This window comes from Dreissena polymorpha, chromosome 2 (genome assembly GCF_020536995.1).
Source record: "Dreissena polymorpha isolate Duluth1 chromosome 2, UMN_Dpol_1.0, whole genome shotgun sequence".
NCBI lineage: Eukaryota > Metazoa > Mollusca > Bivalvia > Myida > Dreissenidae > Dreissena > Dreissena polymorpha.
This window is the reverse complement of record NC_068356.1, coordinates 138,486,111-138,503,114: the sequence shown is the minus strand read 5'-3', so window position 1 is coordinate 138,503,114 and position 17,004 is coordinate 138,486,111. Positions and strand designations below refer to the sequence as shown.

The 17,004-nt window shown below is 34.8% G+C and overlaps 1 protein-coding gene across 1 annotated transcript; it reads right to left on the bottom strand.

The window, feature by feature from the left end:
- Positions 1–1,143: 1,143 nt before the first annotated feature.
- On the bottom strand, positions 1,144–7,046 carry LOC127869168 (uncharacterized). Its single transcript, XM_052411481.1, has 4 exons — positions 6,907–7,046; positions 4,054–5,881; positions 2,781–2,948; positions 1,144–2,494 (listed from the first exon to the last, which is right to left on the bottom strand). The coding sequence occupies exons 2-4, from the start codon at positions 5,879–5,881 to the stop codon at positions 2,397–2,399; spliced, it is 2,094 nt and encodes a 697-aa protein (XP_052267441.1). The 5' UTR covers positions 6,907–7,046; the 3' UTR covers positions 1,144–2,396.
- Between the last annotated feature and the right edge of the window lie 9,958 nt (positions 7,047–17,004).

The window sequence follows — 17,004 nt, the reverse complement described above, 5'->3', positions numbered from 1 at the left end:
CTTTTTTCCTTCCTTGGCAATGTGTAGATAGCCTCGGCAAATGCACTTAAAAAACGTTCATATTACTTTCTAATTGCATTTCTGATTATGCCCAAATTTCTCAAAAATGCTTAAATATGTTGATTTTGTAAAACAATACCAAATGTTATGCGAAATAACCCATACTTTAAACGAGATATACATTCAAATTACTATTGATGAAATATTTGAAGTTAAAATTTAAGAGCGTTTTATTAACTATTAATCTCACGCGTTAAATCGTCTGTTAATTTTAATTTCGCTGGTTATACGATTGCTGTCGATGAATGCGTAGAGAAGCTTATATGACGCGCATTGGTAAACATTATATGCCTACAGAAATATTTCCGGATATAATCATCGTTAAAACTGGGCGATTCAAATATAACTGAAAGATCTGTTTAAGGTATTAACATATACCAAATGTTAGTATGGTTTGCCTTCCGTAAGAATCATGATAAATGAATGCAAAAATATGTGCATGTATCCTCAATAAGGAAGCAATTTTATGTTCATTATATGATAATTACCATTACAAAAAACTACAGATCGAGTAATATCCGCTGTGAATTTAACATATACAAGAATGCCAGACATCCTATCAATAACAGAATTTCAGTTTTCATGGAATGTAATTGAAGAGATAATTAATGCAAGATTTTTTAACTACAAACTTTTGTAATCCTTTACGCAGATCCAATATTATATGAACTAAGGCATGTGGACCAGCGATGAATAAAACAAATTAACAAATTCATCATTCCTAAGCTCAACTTTTGCGTAAGTAATGCAATTTAAGAGTTAACATAAGGAAAAACACACAGGTTGCTCAATTTGTAGTATACTGGATTATCAATCAGGGGCTTTAGAGTTCGAACCCCATCCATCTTACATAAAATGACCATGCTATTATTTTTCTGGCCATCCTGCCCCTTTATCTGATTCATGTAGGGCAGATGTCATTTACGAGCATAATTATTCAGAAAATACTTTCAACCACTCAGCTGCTTGACTTGCTAATGAAAAGTATGCATCGGTTAACTGGCCACCATAACATGACTCACCATAACATGACATACTGTCCAAAACGGCAAAATTACAGACAGAACAAATCTGAAAAACACGTTTTATTGAGGCAAGATACATTTTATACATAGAGATAATATTATGATACTAAGATTACAATCATATCTGTTAAGGATTGTCTCTTATTGCGTATACACGTTATTGTATATAAATCATATGTATATAATTTTGTTAAGTAATCATGTTAAAATACTTAAATTCAAAGTGTAATACAAGTTTACATTTTAACTACCCGTACACGTTATCCGTATTAATTTATTTGATAAAGTTGTATTGGCCAAATGTCATGCTGCTCTTTACTGTTTGTGCGGTTTGAGTAGTGTCAAGACCTTAATCTTTGAAGTGAAAATAAAATGGAGTAATTGCAACTAAAAGCACAAGTGGTAATTTGTTTGTCAGTCCGACTCTTTCAACGGGTGCATTTTACCGACCATAAACGAGCAATAAAAAGTTTCCTTCAAATTCAGTATTCATTATGTTCTATTACCATTATGTATATTCACAACATGTCTATCAATAAAAAAACCTAACAATTAACAACTGAAAAATAACCCCTTAATCTCAATTTGCTGGTCCAAAAAAGAAATTAACAGTGCAATTTACAGCAAGTAGCAAATTGTAATTATAATTTATTGCTTGTTAAACTACCCTTATATTCAAATTTTACACTCTAAACACTTTATATTGATTCTGAGCTTTAATCCAGGGTTATCATTAAGACCACACATTTTACACCCATGTTAGATATTAAAAAGGCATTCACTATGGTTATAAAAACGAGTGTACACGCCTTAGTTTAATCGCTTATTATTTACCGTCCGTTTTACTTAAGTAAGTATAAGCTACGTTTGTCGAAGTTAAATCTGGTATAAGATTACGTAGAATTCATACTAAATGTTTAAATTACAAGTATTATAAACTAATCGAACTTTTGAAAATGATTGTACTGTTTACACACACGTGCGCATGTGTCATGTAACAAATTTAGCATTATGATTGATTAGCAAAGTGTCTGCAGGGCACGAGACAAACACAGTCACAAGATTTATATTTTCTACTAAAAACACAAATATATAAGGAGTTATAATTGAAAATAATCAGACCCTATATTACAAATCGCTTTAGTTCGTTCCTCCTTGTATGACCGAATACCGAATATAACACAAAGGCATAATAATTAACATAATCACACATAAATATTCGCGTGCATATAGACGTATCTCTGCAGTTACTTAATATGCTTTTATTAAATAGTGAAATATAAAATATTTGCACATGTTATGAATGTCATCTTAAAACTGCATAGTGAACCAAATAGAAACTAGGCCAAGTGCAATGATGTTTTCGGCCCCAAATCTGAACCTAGTTGCCATGCTAGTAGTTGGAAGTGCTGCAATACAGAAAAGAACCTTTTATCCTAACAAATACTTTCATAACAAGGGATTGTGAGATAGGTACAGCCTTTGACATTACAGAAACGAGTTAGAAATTTTGTTTAAAAATTCGTAATACTAGAGATTATCTTACCATAATACAGCCACCCATTACAACATGCAACTTATTATGATTATATAATCTTTCAAAATGTAATTTCACAGACTTGAACATTTGTCAAAATGGAATAGCATAACTGCAAAGGAGATCAACTGATGTTACTTTTTCTTTTAACAATCTACCTTTAAATTCGAAGTTGCGACAAACAGGAAACCCTATTGGTGTAGTTGGCTTTGTATAACCTTCGTCTATCACCATCCCCATGCCGTTGGTGTTGTGCAGGTCGATGTGACAATGTAGGAACCACATACCGGGGTTGTCGGAGATAAACCGCACCACCACGTAGCCTCCTGTATACAACAAAACTATTTAGCCTTACTCTGGGAAAACGGGTCTTAATGCATGTGTTTTAAGGGTCATCACAGATGACAATTAGGGACAATACTTTCTGCTTTCATGAATGTTTGTATTATATTGTAGTCTCTACTTGAAGAAAATCAAAGTGTCATTTCTGATTAGACTGCGCGCACTGCTTACAAGGACAAACGTTACGCACATGCATTTTCCCAGAGCGTGGCTCTATTTTTTGGCATACATGTCTGACTAGCATTAGCCTAACGACGATTTAATATAAACTCGTTCAAAAGAATGTTGAATTTTTTGTTTCGATATCATTAAACAAATAATTATATGACACTCATATGAATGCTTTCCTTTCTGATGTAGTTTTTTAGATAAACAGTTGCATAAGCATAGGTCCTGTCCTTAGTGTCTTCACAATCATTTAAGACGAAATGTACTTGGATGTAAAATATTGAATGTTGAAAAAAACAGCGACATTAAACTCGCCCTATAAAGATTGCATGAGTATAATGCATGTATAATCTCAAGTCGTTCCTTTTTAGATAATGCTTTGCCAATTAGTTATGCGGCAAAATGTGCGTTTTCAGCCTTGCCAAAATTGGATTTTTTACGTTTCAGCTTGTATGATATTGGATTCCTCACTGCCCAGACATAACTGATCCCTACACACTTTCAAATTACGTGTATTCGATTAAATGATTAGTCAAGGCAGAAAGAGAGTCACAGTCACCGTCATACATAAAAATCATGGTAGATTCAAGTGTGTTACTATCTGGGTATATTTTTGGCACTGCGTGGAACGATTTTATAATTTGTTTCAATACATGCTTGACTTAATACAAAAGTGAGTTGTAGGTCATTAGCTAAGTTTTTATTGTTTAGTTGTTTTAAGAGTAAGACAATCTCTTACAGACCTAAATCGATATCTTGTAATATTATGTAAACAACGTGAAATCAACATACTATACACTAGGCCCGCATGCGCTCTACTGTAACATTATTCTCGCTTTAATGATGTCCTTTTTAAATGATTGTTTTCGGTAAAACGCAAATATATCGGACAAACTACAAAAATAATGTAAATAAACCAACCAGTTGGAACCACGATTGTGTCTTTTTGTGGCGGATCCTCGTTCATTCCAGTGACATTTCCGTAATCCCAGGACGAATCTCTCCATCTCATTGTGCTGCAGAACTCCCTGCCGTCGGTGCAAATAATGTCTTGATTTTGGGCAATTAGGTCACCTTTATCAGGGTTGTACGTTCCTAGTCCCATCTTCATGACATAGAACGAGTGGCCGTGCAGATGAATAGGGTGTGACCATCCCGCTCCGTTTCCAATGTTAGTGAAAACCATCTGGATAAGTTTGTCCGAAGGAATCTTCTGTGTGTACGTACATGCGCACATCCATTCACGACGGCATTGTTCTTCATCGCAAAGTGTGCTTATTTCGTCTGACTGCGTGAGCATTGGGACGGAAGGAAATATAAATTCTCTAGCATTTACTGAGCCAGGAGTATTACCATTTTGACCAGGAAATCCGAAGTTAAAGAAGTACTCGTTATCGACTTTGTTTCCGATAATCTTATCCGTTTCCCGAATCGGGTCGTTATTCAAAAGGTCGTTGAATGTTAGACATGTGGTTTTGCTATTTATTGGATAGAACTGGTACGGACAGTTGAGTACAGTGCAGTTTATTATATTGCAATTTGGAGGAGCCGCCTTCGAAGGGTTCAAATTGACCGGGCCAGTAACGTCCACCATCTCAAGAATGGCCTCAGCCGCGTGATATTTATTGTTGTTGAGACTTTCTGGTGTCTCTATGGTCTCTGCAACCAACATATACTGCTTTTGGGAAGTATTGGAAGGTCCTTGCCAAATGAAATCATATCTCTCACCGGGGTGTATAACTAACGACTGCACCATTGTTCTTTCGATGTCGAACGCGTCCGATCCTCTTATCTTAAATGTTTGTCCTTCGATTGACACTCTCATCGGATAAAGGGTCATGGCGCCAATGATTCGGAAACGATAAGTTACCCCGGAGCTAATTTGAAATCGCGGAAGTGGGCTTCCATTGTTTGTAGATGCATCAACCCAGTGTCTCCCTTGTCCGTTGATTAATCCCGATTGAAATTCGAATCTCGAGAATTTAGCCCTGTCTACTGAATAAGTGGTGTTAATAACTTTTCCAGTATTAAAATCAAATTGTTGAGTCAGCATTCTGTTATACGCCGTTTCTGGGTCCATCAAGTGATTCCAGTCCTGTAATAGTATAACTATCTGGTTGAGGCCGATTACTTCAGGTGTTTTCCTAGGATAAACAATAAATGCTCCGTAGAGGCCCATACTTCTTTGGTCACCAATATGGGCGTGATACATGTTGGTACCTGGTGGAAAAGCTTCAAACACCTGATTGAAGGTCTGTCCGGGTAAAACGGGACATTGGGTGATGTATGCAACCCCGTCCATCCACGGAGTTCCCTTCTGATGTATACCATGCAAATGCACTGTGATGCTATCTGTATGAAGCTTGTTGACGATTGTCATGTTGATGGTTTGGTCTACGTATGCCTCAATCCTTGGGCCTGGGAACTGGCCATTTATTGCAATAACCAATATCGACCTGTAACCATCAGCCGTGATCACACGTTTCTCTTGCTCCAGGGTCAGATACGTCGATGTATTCGTGCTGGCGGTTAAGCGTCCGTTTTGGGGGTAAATTAAAGCCTGTTCCTTTTCAAGTATCATAGTCAATTTATGCTCAACAACAAGTCGGACGGAACATACAGTGTCAGATTCCTTGCAGACAGTATCGGCAGATGTGGCTGGAGGCTGAACCGACATTCGCGCCATCAGAGCAAAGACCGTGGGTACTGAGATAACCGACAACAAACATGTTGCAAACATTAGGGTCATCTGCAAGACCAATGTTCTTTTTATCAACAAAATCAAAGTTTAATATTTCACATTTTCTGCAAATTTGGCACAGATTACGCAAATTATAAAGCGTTGACATCAAGGTTAAAGGAGCTTATTTTCCCCTAAATGCAAGTATGTAATCAACATAAAACATTTCCTCTTTAAAAGCAGATAATTATTAGAAAAAATGTTGTATTGAAGAAAACGTAATTTGATCGATTTTACGCCTACTAAAACACCCTACTTCAACGAGAGTTTGTTTACACTGAAGTCCAGATATGGTGTGTTGTGTTGTTGTTTTTTTAACGAGTGCACCGGGATTTTCTCCCATATGGCCATCGCCCCCATAAAGACGTGTTAGTTGGTTACGGAGGATAGTGCAAGATACAGGAGACACCCCGTTCCAGAGGTGACCCTGGGTCTTTTAGTGCCCCGTGTATAGCACCTAGTACACTTCACCTCGGTTTAACGTCTCATGCGAAAGACGAGTTAGTAGGTTAGGTGCAGCGGGGGATCGAACCAGCGATCTCTGGATTGTGAAGCCAGTGTGTTACCACTTGACCACGGATCCGCTTCTCCAGATATGGGTTAAGCCAATTATTATAGATATGCTCTACATTTCACGCGACCGCTAAAAGTTTATCCGGTGTAGTCTCTTTTTATTCGGGAAACAATTATAAGCGTGTACTTAATACATGAGAAATTGTGGACATACTGATTCATATTACTGAATAAAAAAACTGATTTAGATTACTGATAAAACGTAAACATTTAAGATTTTTTTAAATAATTTTTTTAAAATAAATTATATATATATATATATATATATATATATATATATAAATGCGTAATTGGACACACAAAAAAAGGAAAATGAAGCATTATATTTTATACTTGAACACTTTGCATTGAAACTCTTGATTTGATTGCAAAGTTTTCAAAGAAAAAAAATGAAAATAGCGTACATTCTCGCCCCATTCATATTATGTAAAAAAAATAAAAAAAAGCAATACGTAGCTTACCTTTCACATTAACATAAGATCCCCCAATGAATATTTGAATTGCAACTGCGCCGATATCCTTAAATTCACGGTTTTATTAAATCATATCTGCATTTGATTTCCATGAAGATTTGTATCGCCTATTACAAAACAAGCCAGTCACGCGATGTGGTCTTTATCTCTTGTTATCAATGTGGACTAAAGTTTGTGGACATTATGCGTTTATTTATTGTACGTTAAAGTCTAATATGCACAAGTGTACGTGCGACATATGTGTTGCAATTTCGGATTGCGTTTACAAATTATGAACATCTTAACCTTGTTGCAAAGTTTCTCTATCTGACCAAACCTTCAGTTGTTTGATTTCTTTTGCGGGAGGATTGCGGAGAGAATAAGTCATGTTTTCAATTTTTGAAAATTGTTTTAATTTTTATTTTAAATACTTGGGTATTTTTCCAGTAAACATAGATCTATGTGTATTTAAAATACTTTCAAGTTTGTCTTTGAACACTTTGCAACCAAATCAAAAGTTTCAATGCAAAGTGTTCAAGAATACAATATAATGCAAAGTGTTCAAGTATACAATATAATGCAGATATACGGGTCATTTTTCTTTTTTGTGAGTCTAATTGCGCGTGTATATATATATATATATATATATATATATATATATATACATTGCCAACACTGTATGCAAGGAGTCTGACACTGTATGTTCCGCCCGACTTGTTGCTGAGTATAACTTGACTATGATACATGAAAAGAAAAAGGCTTTAATTAACCCCCAAAACGGACGCTCAACCACCAGCACGGATACATCGACGTATTTGACCCGGGAGAAAGAAGAACGTGTCATCACGGCTGATGGTAATAGGTTGATACTGGTTATTGCAATCAATGGCCAGTTTCCAAGCACAAGGATTGAGGCATACGTTGGCCAAACCATCAACATGACAATCGTTTACAAGCTGCACACAGATAGCATTAAAGTGCATTTGCATGGTATACACCAGAAGGGCATTCCGTTGATGGGCGGGGTTGCATTCATCACCCAATGTCACGTTGTACCCGGAAAGACCTTCAATCAGGCGTTTGAAACTTTTCCACCAGGTGCTAAAAAGGATCACGCCCAAATTGGTGACCAAAGAAGTATGGGCCTCTACGGAGCATTTATTGTTTATCCTGGAAAGACACCTGAAGTAATCGAACTTAACCAGATATTTATACTATTACAGGACTGGAATCACTTGATGGACCCAGAAACGGCTTATAATAAAACGTTGACTTAACAATTTGATTTTCATGCTGGAAAAGTAATCAACATCACTTATTCAAAAGACACGGCTAAGTTCTGCATATTCGAATTTCAATCGGGATTAATCAACAGAAAAGGGACACACTGGGTTGATGCATTTACAAACAGGCCCACTTCCGCGATTTCAAATTAGATGCAGGATAACTTAACGGTTCCAAACGATTGGCGCTATGACCCTTTACACGATGAGTGTCAATCGAAAGACAAACATTCACTGTTAGAGGATCGGACGCAATAGACATCGAACGAACAACGGTGCAGTCGTTAGTTATACACCACGGTGAGAGATTTCGTTTGGCAAGGACCTTCCAATACCTCCCAAAAGCAGTATGTGTTGGTTGCAGAGACCATAGAGACACCAGAAAGTCTCAACAACAATAAATATCACTCGGCTGAGGCCATTCTTGAGATGGTGGACGTTACTGGCCCGGTCAATTTGAACCCTTCGAAGGCGGCTCCTCCAAATTGCAATATAATATACTCCACTGTACTCAACTGCCCTTATCAGTTCTATCCAAGAGATAGCAAAACTTCATGCCTAACATTCAATGATCTTTTGAAAAACAACCCGATTTGAGAAACAGAAAAGATTATCGGAAACAAAGTCGATAACGAGTACTTCTTTAACTTCGGATTTCCAGGCCAAAACGGGGGTACAATTGGTTCGGTAAATGCTCGAGATTTGTATTTCCTACCGTTCCAATGCTCACACAGCTGGACGAAATAAACACACTTTGCGATGAAGCACAATGCCGTCGTGATGGGATGTGCGCATGTACGTTCACACAGAAGATTCCTTCGGACAAACTTATCCAGATGGTTTTCACTAACATTGGAAACGGATCGGGATGGTCACATCCTATTCATCTACACGGCCACACGTTTAACGTGATTAAAATGGGACTCGGAAGTTACACACCTGATACAGGCATATTGGTTGCCCCAAATCAAGACATTATTTGCACCGACGGCAGGAAATTCTGCAGCACAATGCGATGGAAAGATTCGTCCCGGAATAACGGAAATGTCACTGGAATGAATGAGGATCCGCCACAAAAGGACACAATCGTGTTGCCAACTGGTTTGTTTATTTACATCCTTCTTGCATTTTGTCCGATACATTTGCGTTTACCGAAAACAGTGAATTAAAAAGGACATCATAATAGAGAAAATAATATTACAGTTCAGCTTGTGCGTGCCCAGTGTATAGAATGTTCATTTCACGTTGTTTATACATAATATTCCAAGAGATAGTTTTAGGTCTGTAAGATATTCCAGTATTTATGTCTTAATCTTAAAAAAACTAAATAATAAAAACTTAAGAAATGACTAGCTACTCAATGTTGTATTAAGTCAAGCATGTATTGCAACAAATTATAAAATCGATCCACACAGTGAAAACAAATACACCCAGATAGTAACAAACCTGAATCGACCTTGTTTTTTAAGTATGGCTGTGGCTGTAACTCTCTTTCTGCATTGACGCCTCATTTAAGCGAATACACGTAATTTCAAACCAGTAATGTATAACTAAAGTCTGGGCATTGAAGAATTCAATATCCGTCAATCTGTAAAGTCAAGAATCCAATATTGGCCAGGCTTAACAGTCACATTTGGTTGCATAATTAATTGGCAAAGAATTATCTAGAATGGAACGACTTGACATTATACATTATTCTCACATGCATTATGCTCATGCAATCTTTAAAGGGAGAGTGTAATGTCGCTGTAATTTAAACCATTAAATGCAACTGTGTACCTTAAATATAAATATTAGATTCTCTGTCATATGAACTATATCTAGACGTATTGCCAAGTTGTTAAAGGTTCTTTGTCACTAGAATAAGATTATCTGCACAATCTTTAAGAGTTCAAACTGGTAGATTCGATAGAAATAGAATACCAAGAAATGAGCATACTGTCAATGTTGTAATTCCGTTGATATCGAAGACGAGTACCATTTCACTCTTTTTTGTCCTTGTTTTAGCAATATACGTAAGATATATATTAAGAAACATTATAATGTACGACCATCAATGTTCAAATTAATTGAGCTATTGAAAACTGAAAAACAAATATGTATTGATTAAATTTTCAAAATATATTAAAGAACGCTTGGAAATAAGAAACGAAATTACAAATGTTAACGAAAACTGATCATCCTCTTTACATGCTGTCTTATGTTATATTGAAATGTCGATTAATTCGTGTTTATATATATTATACTGATATGCGTGATGTTATAAATTGTCATATAATAATATGTGTATATGATGATATACAATGTACAAATCAAATAAAATATCTGTTATGTTCTATAAATATTAGCATCAGAAAGGAAGGCATTTATATGCGTGTCAGAGATTTTATAATTTGTTTAATGATATCGAAACAATACATTCAACATTCTTTTAAACGAGTTTATATTAAATCGTCGTTAGGCTAACGCCAGTCAGACATGTATGCCAAATAATAGAGCCACGCTCTGGGAAAATGCATTAGCGTAAAGTTTGTCCTTGATAAACGTATGCAGTGCGCTCAGGCTAATCAGAAATGACTCTTTTCGCCTTGAACTAATTTTCTTTAAGTAGAGATTACCATATAACACAAACATTCATGGAAACGGAAAGTATTGTCCTTGATTGTTATCGGTGACGGCACTTAAAGCATATGTATTTAGACCCTTTTACCAGACTCAGATAGACTCAAATAGTTATATTGTATACAGGCGGCTACGTGGTGGTGCGGTTCATCTCCGACTACCCCGGTATGTGGTTCCTCCATTGTCACATCGACCTGCACAACACCAACGGCATGGTGATGGTGATAGACGAAGGAGATTCAAAGCCAACTTCACCGATTGGCTTTCCTGTTTACCGCAACTTCGAATTTAAAGGAAGTGTGTTAAAAGAAAAAAATGAACATCGTTGAACTCTGCTGCAGGTAAGTTAATTCCATTTCGATAAAGTTCAAATTTGTGAATTTATTATTTAAAAAATAATAGAAACATAATCAATTGATTATTGTATTGTGTGGCTGTATTCTGATATCATTATCTCTAGTAATATTAAAACATAATTTCTAGCTCGCTTCTGTAGTGTTAAAGGCTGTACCTATCTCATAATGAAAGTATATATTGGAATACAATATTTTTTTCTGCATTGTAGGACTTCCAACTAGCATCGAAGCTAGGTTCAGATTTGGGGTCGAAAACATCCTTCTACTTGGCCTTGTGTCTTGTTGGGGCACAATGTTTTAAGAAGCACTCAGAACATGCGGAAATATTTAATATTTCACTTTTGGATAAAATCATTTATTTTTGCATCACAATGCGCAGTTTAAGGAATTAGTTTTCAGTTTTTAATTGATTGATTATGATCTATAATGTTGTTGTTACTTTACTTAATGGTAATCAAGAATCACGACTTAAAGTTAAACATGACGGAAATACTTGTTTGTTCGTTCCTGTACGACAAATAGCACACACTTAACGAGTCGATGAATACAATCTATCTTGTGTGTTTAGTTGCACGTACTCAAAGGAACTTTCACATTTAAAATTTTGTTCGTGAACCTACTAAAACAGCAAACACCGTAAAGAACAGTTTGAACGCTTGCCAAACACAACTTACAAAATCAATAAGGATTGCGTGTACGAGTAGTTAAACATGTAAACTTCATTATACGTTGAATTAAATTATGCTAACACCTGATCTAAAATAAAATTAATTTACTTATGATTCATATACAATAATTTATATAGAATAAGAGACAATCTTTAAAGCGACCTTTTTCACGTTTTGGCAAATTGACAAAATTAATAAAAAAGTTTCAGATTCGCAAATGTTCGTTGTAGTTATGATATTGGCGAGGAAACAGAAATACTGAACATTTACTATTATCTAAAATATCCATTATATGTATCTTTTGACGATATAAAAACCTGAAAAGTATAAAGCGTTGCGACGCGAAAAGATTGAATTATTTGGAGAGTTCTGTTGTTGTCGTTATATTTTGTCACACTACGAGGTTTGCCTATATAAAGTATAAAATACCTCATTGATTGTATGAAGACGGATGGCCGATTGGTTTAAGCTTTAGACTTTTACTCCAGGAGTCAGTGGTTCGAGTCAAGTTTAGAGTTTCTTTTTTTCTTTCTTGTATTTTATTCTTGTCTTTTTACTGGAGCTTTTTAGATACAATGTTCGGATTTATCAATTTAATGCATTTAATGACAAACTTCAATACATGCCAAAATCTGTAAAAAGGTCCTTTTATATGGAATGATTAGTATCTTAGTAGCACAATTTTATCTCCATGTATCAAATGTTCTTTTGCTTCATTAAAATGTGTTTGTTCGGATTGTTCGTGTTTGTAATTTTGCCGTTATGAACAGCGTTTAAGTTATATAATGGTGGCTACTTATTAAAATGCTGCAAAGTCAACATTGCCAATAATGGCTTCGTTATTACGTATTATTCATCGCTGCTACACATGACCTAGTTCATACAATATTGGATCTTCTTCAAGGATCAACATAGTGTGTAATAAATAAAAACGAATATGCCTTCATGAAACTTTCAATAACATTCGATGCAATTTGGATCAATGTGAGGGGGGTTTCCGACATTATTTTGTATGTTTAATTTATTGCGAATATTACATTATATGTAATTTGTTTTCTTAAATAAAAGGTAATAAGCATACGCTGAGGTATCATAAATATGCTTTCTTATTGAGATGTTAAACTCTAATGGTCTGCATTAGTTTTAATGATTCTTACGCAGACACACACACACTAACATTTCGTATTTGTTATCATCACCGCAGCTCTAATTACTATAAATTAAAAATATACGAACGAACTGGCTTTGAATGATTTTGATGAAATAATAAGATTTGTAAGACGTTGCCAATCTTAATCTAAAACAAATTAAAAACAAAACGCTATTCGATTGATAAAGTGCAAATAATTGATAAGAGCTAAGTTTATCATGTCAATCCAGTGCACTGGTATTGAATACCTCAACAATATGCATGTAAAGATTACAACAAGAATTTAAACCTTCATTTATGCGTTTATAGTAAAACTAGCGCACAAGGTACAATATCAGCGCATCTTACGTTGATCAATCGGGCCTATTGCATAACTGTTGTGCTTCGTAGCTTTGAAAAAGTGTGAAGCATCAATATGTCGTTTGTTTCTTAAATGAAATCGAGAGTCGCACATGTCGTGTACAAGGGAAATTAAAAAAAGTCAAGTCACTTTTAATTTGAATTATCAAATAAATCAGTTGTAAAACATAGTACTTGCATTATCATTATATAAATGGAATGGACTAAACTGAAATTACAATGTGGCTTTGCCTTGCATATTACGAGTTATGTTTGCAGGTAAAAATCGTGTTAATTCAGGAAAATATAGTTAATATTGTAGCAACATAAGATTAAACACAAAGTTTGCACCTTATTGCGTACGTTTCTCTAGAATTATGACGTGCATTCTTAGTTTCTGTTGATAAAACAGACTGCAAAAACAAATTATGCATGCGGTTATTGTTTTTATATTTAGAAAACACTTATAACTTTCATTACATTCAACTTTCAAGTGGTGTGCTCAAACAATGCCCGTTATGTTTAATCTGACTTTCGTATTATTTAATACTACTATTAACTAAATGTCATGTAACAGCTTATAACATATCGTTTATTCTTATGAGTTTATTTTTATGATGGAAACTAATAAGGATAATATGTATATTTCAATAATATGTATATGCAATGTTAAGATAAAGTTTGAGAATTTAATAATACATCTTGGGAGGTATTTACATAAACTAAGACCTGATTTAAGATTTATTTCAAGTAAGAACGCAAATACGTTTACACCCAGGGTGGGGTATAATTGGAATCAATAAAATGGAAAGTCAGACCTGATTTAAGATTAAATCCAAATCAGAACACAAATACGTTTACACCCAGGATGGGATAATTGGGATTAATAAATTGGAAAGTCAATCAGACAAAAGAATCAAAGGTGATATACTAACAATGAGTCCAGAGTCAGCATATAGATACGAGATAATAAGTAACACGCATGGTCAACAAACAGCACAGATGAAAGGGTCACCAATTGTCTGGGATACAAAAGTTATGGTACTGACGAATGTAACGGAATTACTCTATACCAATATAAATTGATTAGTACCAATATAAATTGATTAGATTTTAGTATATTCGCCAAGCAAGTAAATACATGAATAGATTGTTCCTTCTAGAACATTCTAATAAGTCAACCAATCCGTAATAAGCTCGGACCTTGGTGACCAATAGAAATTACAAGTAGATTTTATGTGCATTAACCTGGGGATAAAATGCAGTGTTTTAGTTAGTAGAAAGAAGAATCTGCGGTTAGATTTGAAAAGAACTTGGAGAGTTGTCACGTCTTCTTGACGTGGCAGCCATGTTGGCTGCCGCGCTGTAAAATTGTATTTCGTGTACATTAGCAAGCGTTGTGTTAAAAGAAATATTCGACAGAAATACATCTCGATGAAATCAGAAATGAACTTTGGTGGTTACTGTGTGTTATCAACGAACAACGTGTAATTACGTGACACAGTACATTTTATGGTGCGCGGTGCCAGGATCAATCTGAAGTGCCACTTTTTTTCACGGGCCAACGGAAAAAAGGCAGATGGAAAATACGGTCAGTGTTTTCATAAATTATGCGAACAGGGGTTTATTTCAAATTTTATCAAGTAAGAAATAAAAAGTTAAAGGCGTCATGACAACGAAATGTTTAAGAATTGCTTTAAAGAATTTTACGTAGTTAGGTGTGAAAGAAATAATTTATCATGTACGGAGAAATTGTGCAAGTATCAAAATCAATACAGTTTTTCATTGATCAGTATTTTTTCTAAAAATATCGGTAAATTGAGAATAAAATAAATGAATAAGAAAGTATTTGAAATTTACATAATTTTATGAGTTATAGAAATACTGAAATTAGATTCGCACAAATAATTGAGAGAATTTAAAGAATTTTCTATATTTTTTGTATCATTAGAATATATAATTATGTACGGACACATTTTGCATAATATAAATACATTTGTAATTGATGGTATTTTTTTGATTGTTGATATTTTTGCAAGTTTACATGAAATTAGAACGTATGAGGAAATGAGAATATTTGAAGAATGTTTCATTAATTTGACATTATAGGAATACGGATATATGAGGCGTATACATTTTTATAAATAAGGATTTTTGAAGGCAGTTTAATATTTTGATATTATATTAAAGGAACTTATAAGGTAGGAATAAACATTAGAGAGTATCCGATTGTGACGTCATTTTATATAAGATATGAAATATAAACCTGCACATAAATGGGAATTTAGAGACGTACAAAAAAAAATCAGTATACTTGACTAATCGTATATGGTTTTATGCATTAAAATAATAAAGAAATAAGGAGGGTAAGCACAGTAAGAAAAAAAATTGTTGATTGCGAATATGAATAGGGCAGACACACAAAAAAAATATGTAAATATGTATATACGTAATTGCGTTCATTGCAAATGTATGTAGAGTATCGGTAATAGTGAAGGTCTTGAGTAATTTTGAGTAAACATTTAATGTGTTCTGTCACGAATACTGTGCAGTTAAAATATACTGATATATGCGCATTACATGTCTGTTAGAGAATAAACTCTATAAGGTACATAGAGGTTTATGAGAGCCTATCATTTTCGAAATGATGGAAGCCTACCATTTACTCATGGTGGAGGAATACTTATTGTATTAGATTTATGGGATTAGTTCATTAGGAGAACAAGACTTGAAATTTGAAGTATACCGATACATTGTCTAGTATTATGAATGCATATTTATAAAAAAAAGTCTGCCCTTTTTCATCAAAAATTTCACAATTGTTTAGAGCGACCCGAGTATTTAAGAGCGCCCAGGTACATACAAAAGGATCGATAGAAAAGGTCATAAAGTACATACTGATACACAGGAGATTTGTGATTTTTAAGATACGACCGCGATGCGTCTGTTTAAAGTGCAATACCCTAGGTAAATAAAGAAGCGCATACCTGTCACAAATTTACTGATAGCACGTACGTAAATTATCGAGCTGTTATGTTATGTTTAAAGGAGTGTTTGGATAGTAATTAGGGTTATAAAGGTCGTATTTACTAAGACCTTCTATTAAGTTGTCATGACGGTATTTAAGAATAAATTAAGGGGATGTTTATGAATGTTTGCCATGATTTTGAACAACTGATACTTATATCACCACCACGCAGATGGAAAATTGAGATTTGAAGACCACACCAAAGAAGAATGACATCGCGAAACAACGTCTTTCACAACGAATTAAATAACAAACAACGTGAAACGCATGGGACATCACGGTGTTTACTCCCAAAGTGAATACCTGGTTATATTGCTAAAAGAAGACCCAACGCCAGAAGTTTTCGAAGGACAACAAGTGACGCAACACTGGACACAATACTTGTGACGTTAAACACTATATAGTAGATGAAGCCGTTCAACTGTTGGACGTGCGTAGATAACGCATTTGGAATGATACTTCCGAGGCCTAATACATCAAGGAGAACACTGCTATAGTTAATACCTCGTGAGCATTATGGCCAATAGAAGATCTTAATGTCACGAGAGAAATGAAGACGCTGGGACCATCAACAAACGTGCAAACGAAAACAACAACAACGATGAATACAACGGAAACGACAATCGACGACGAAAGTTAAACATCGGAAAGCAGAGCTGAA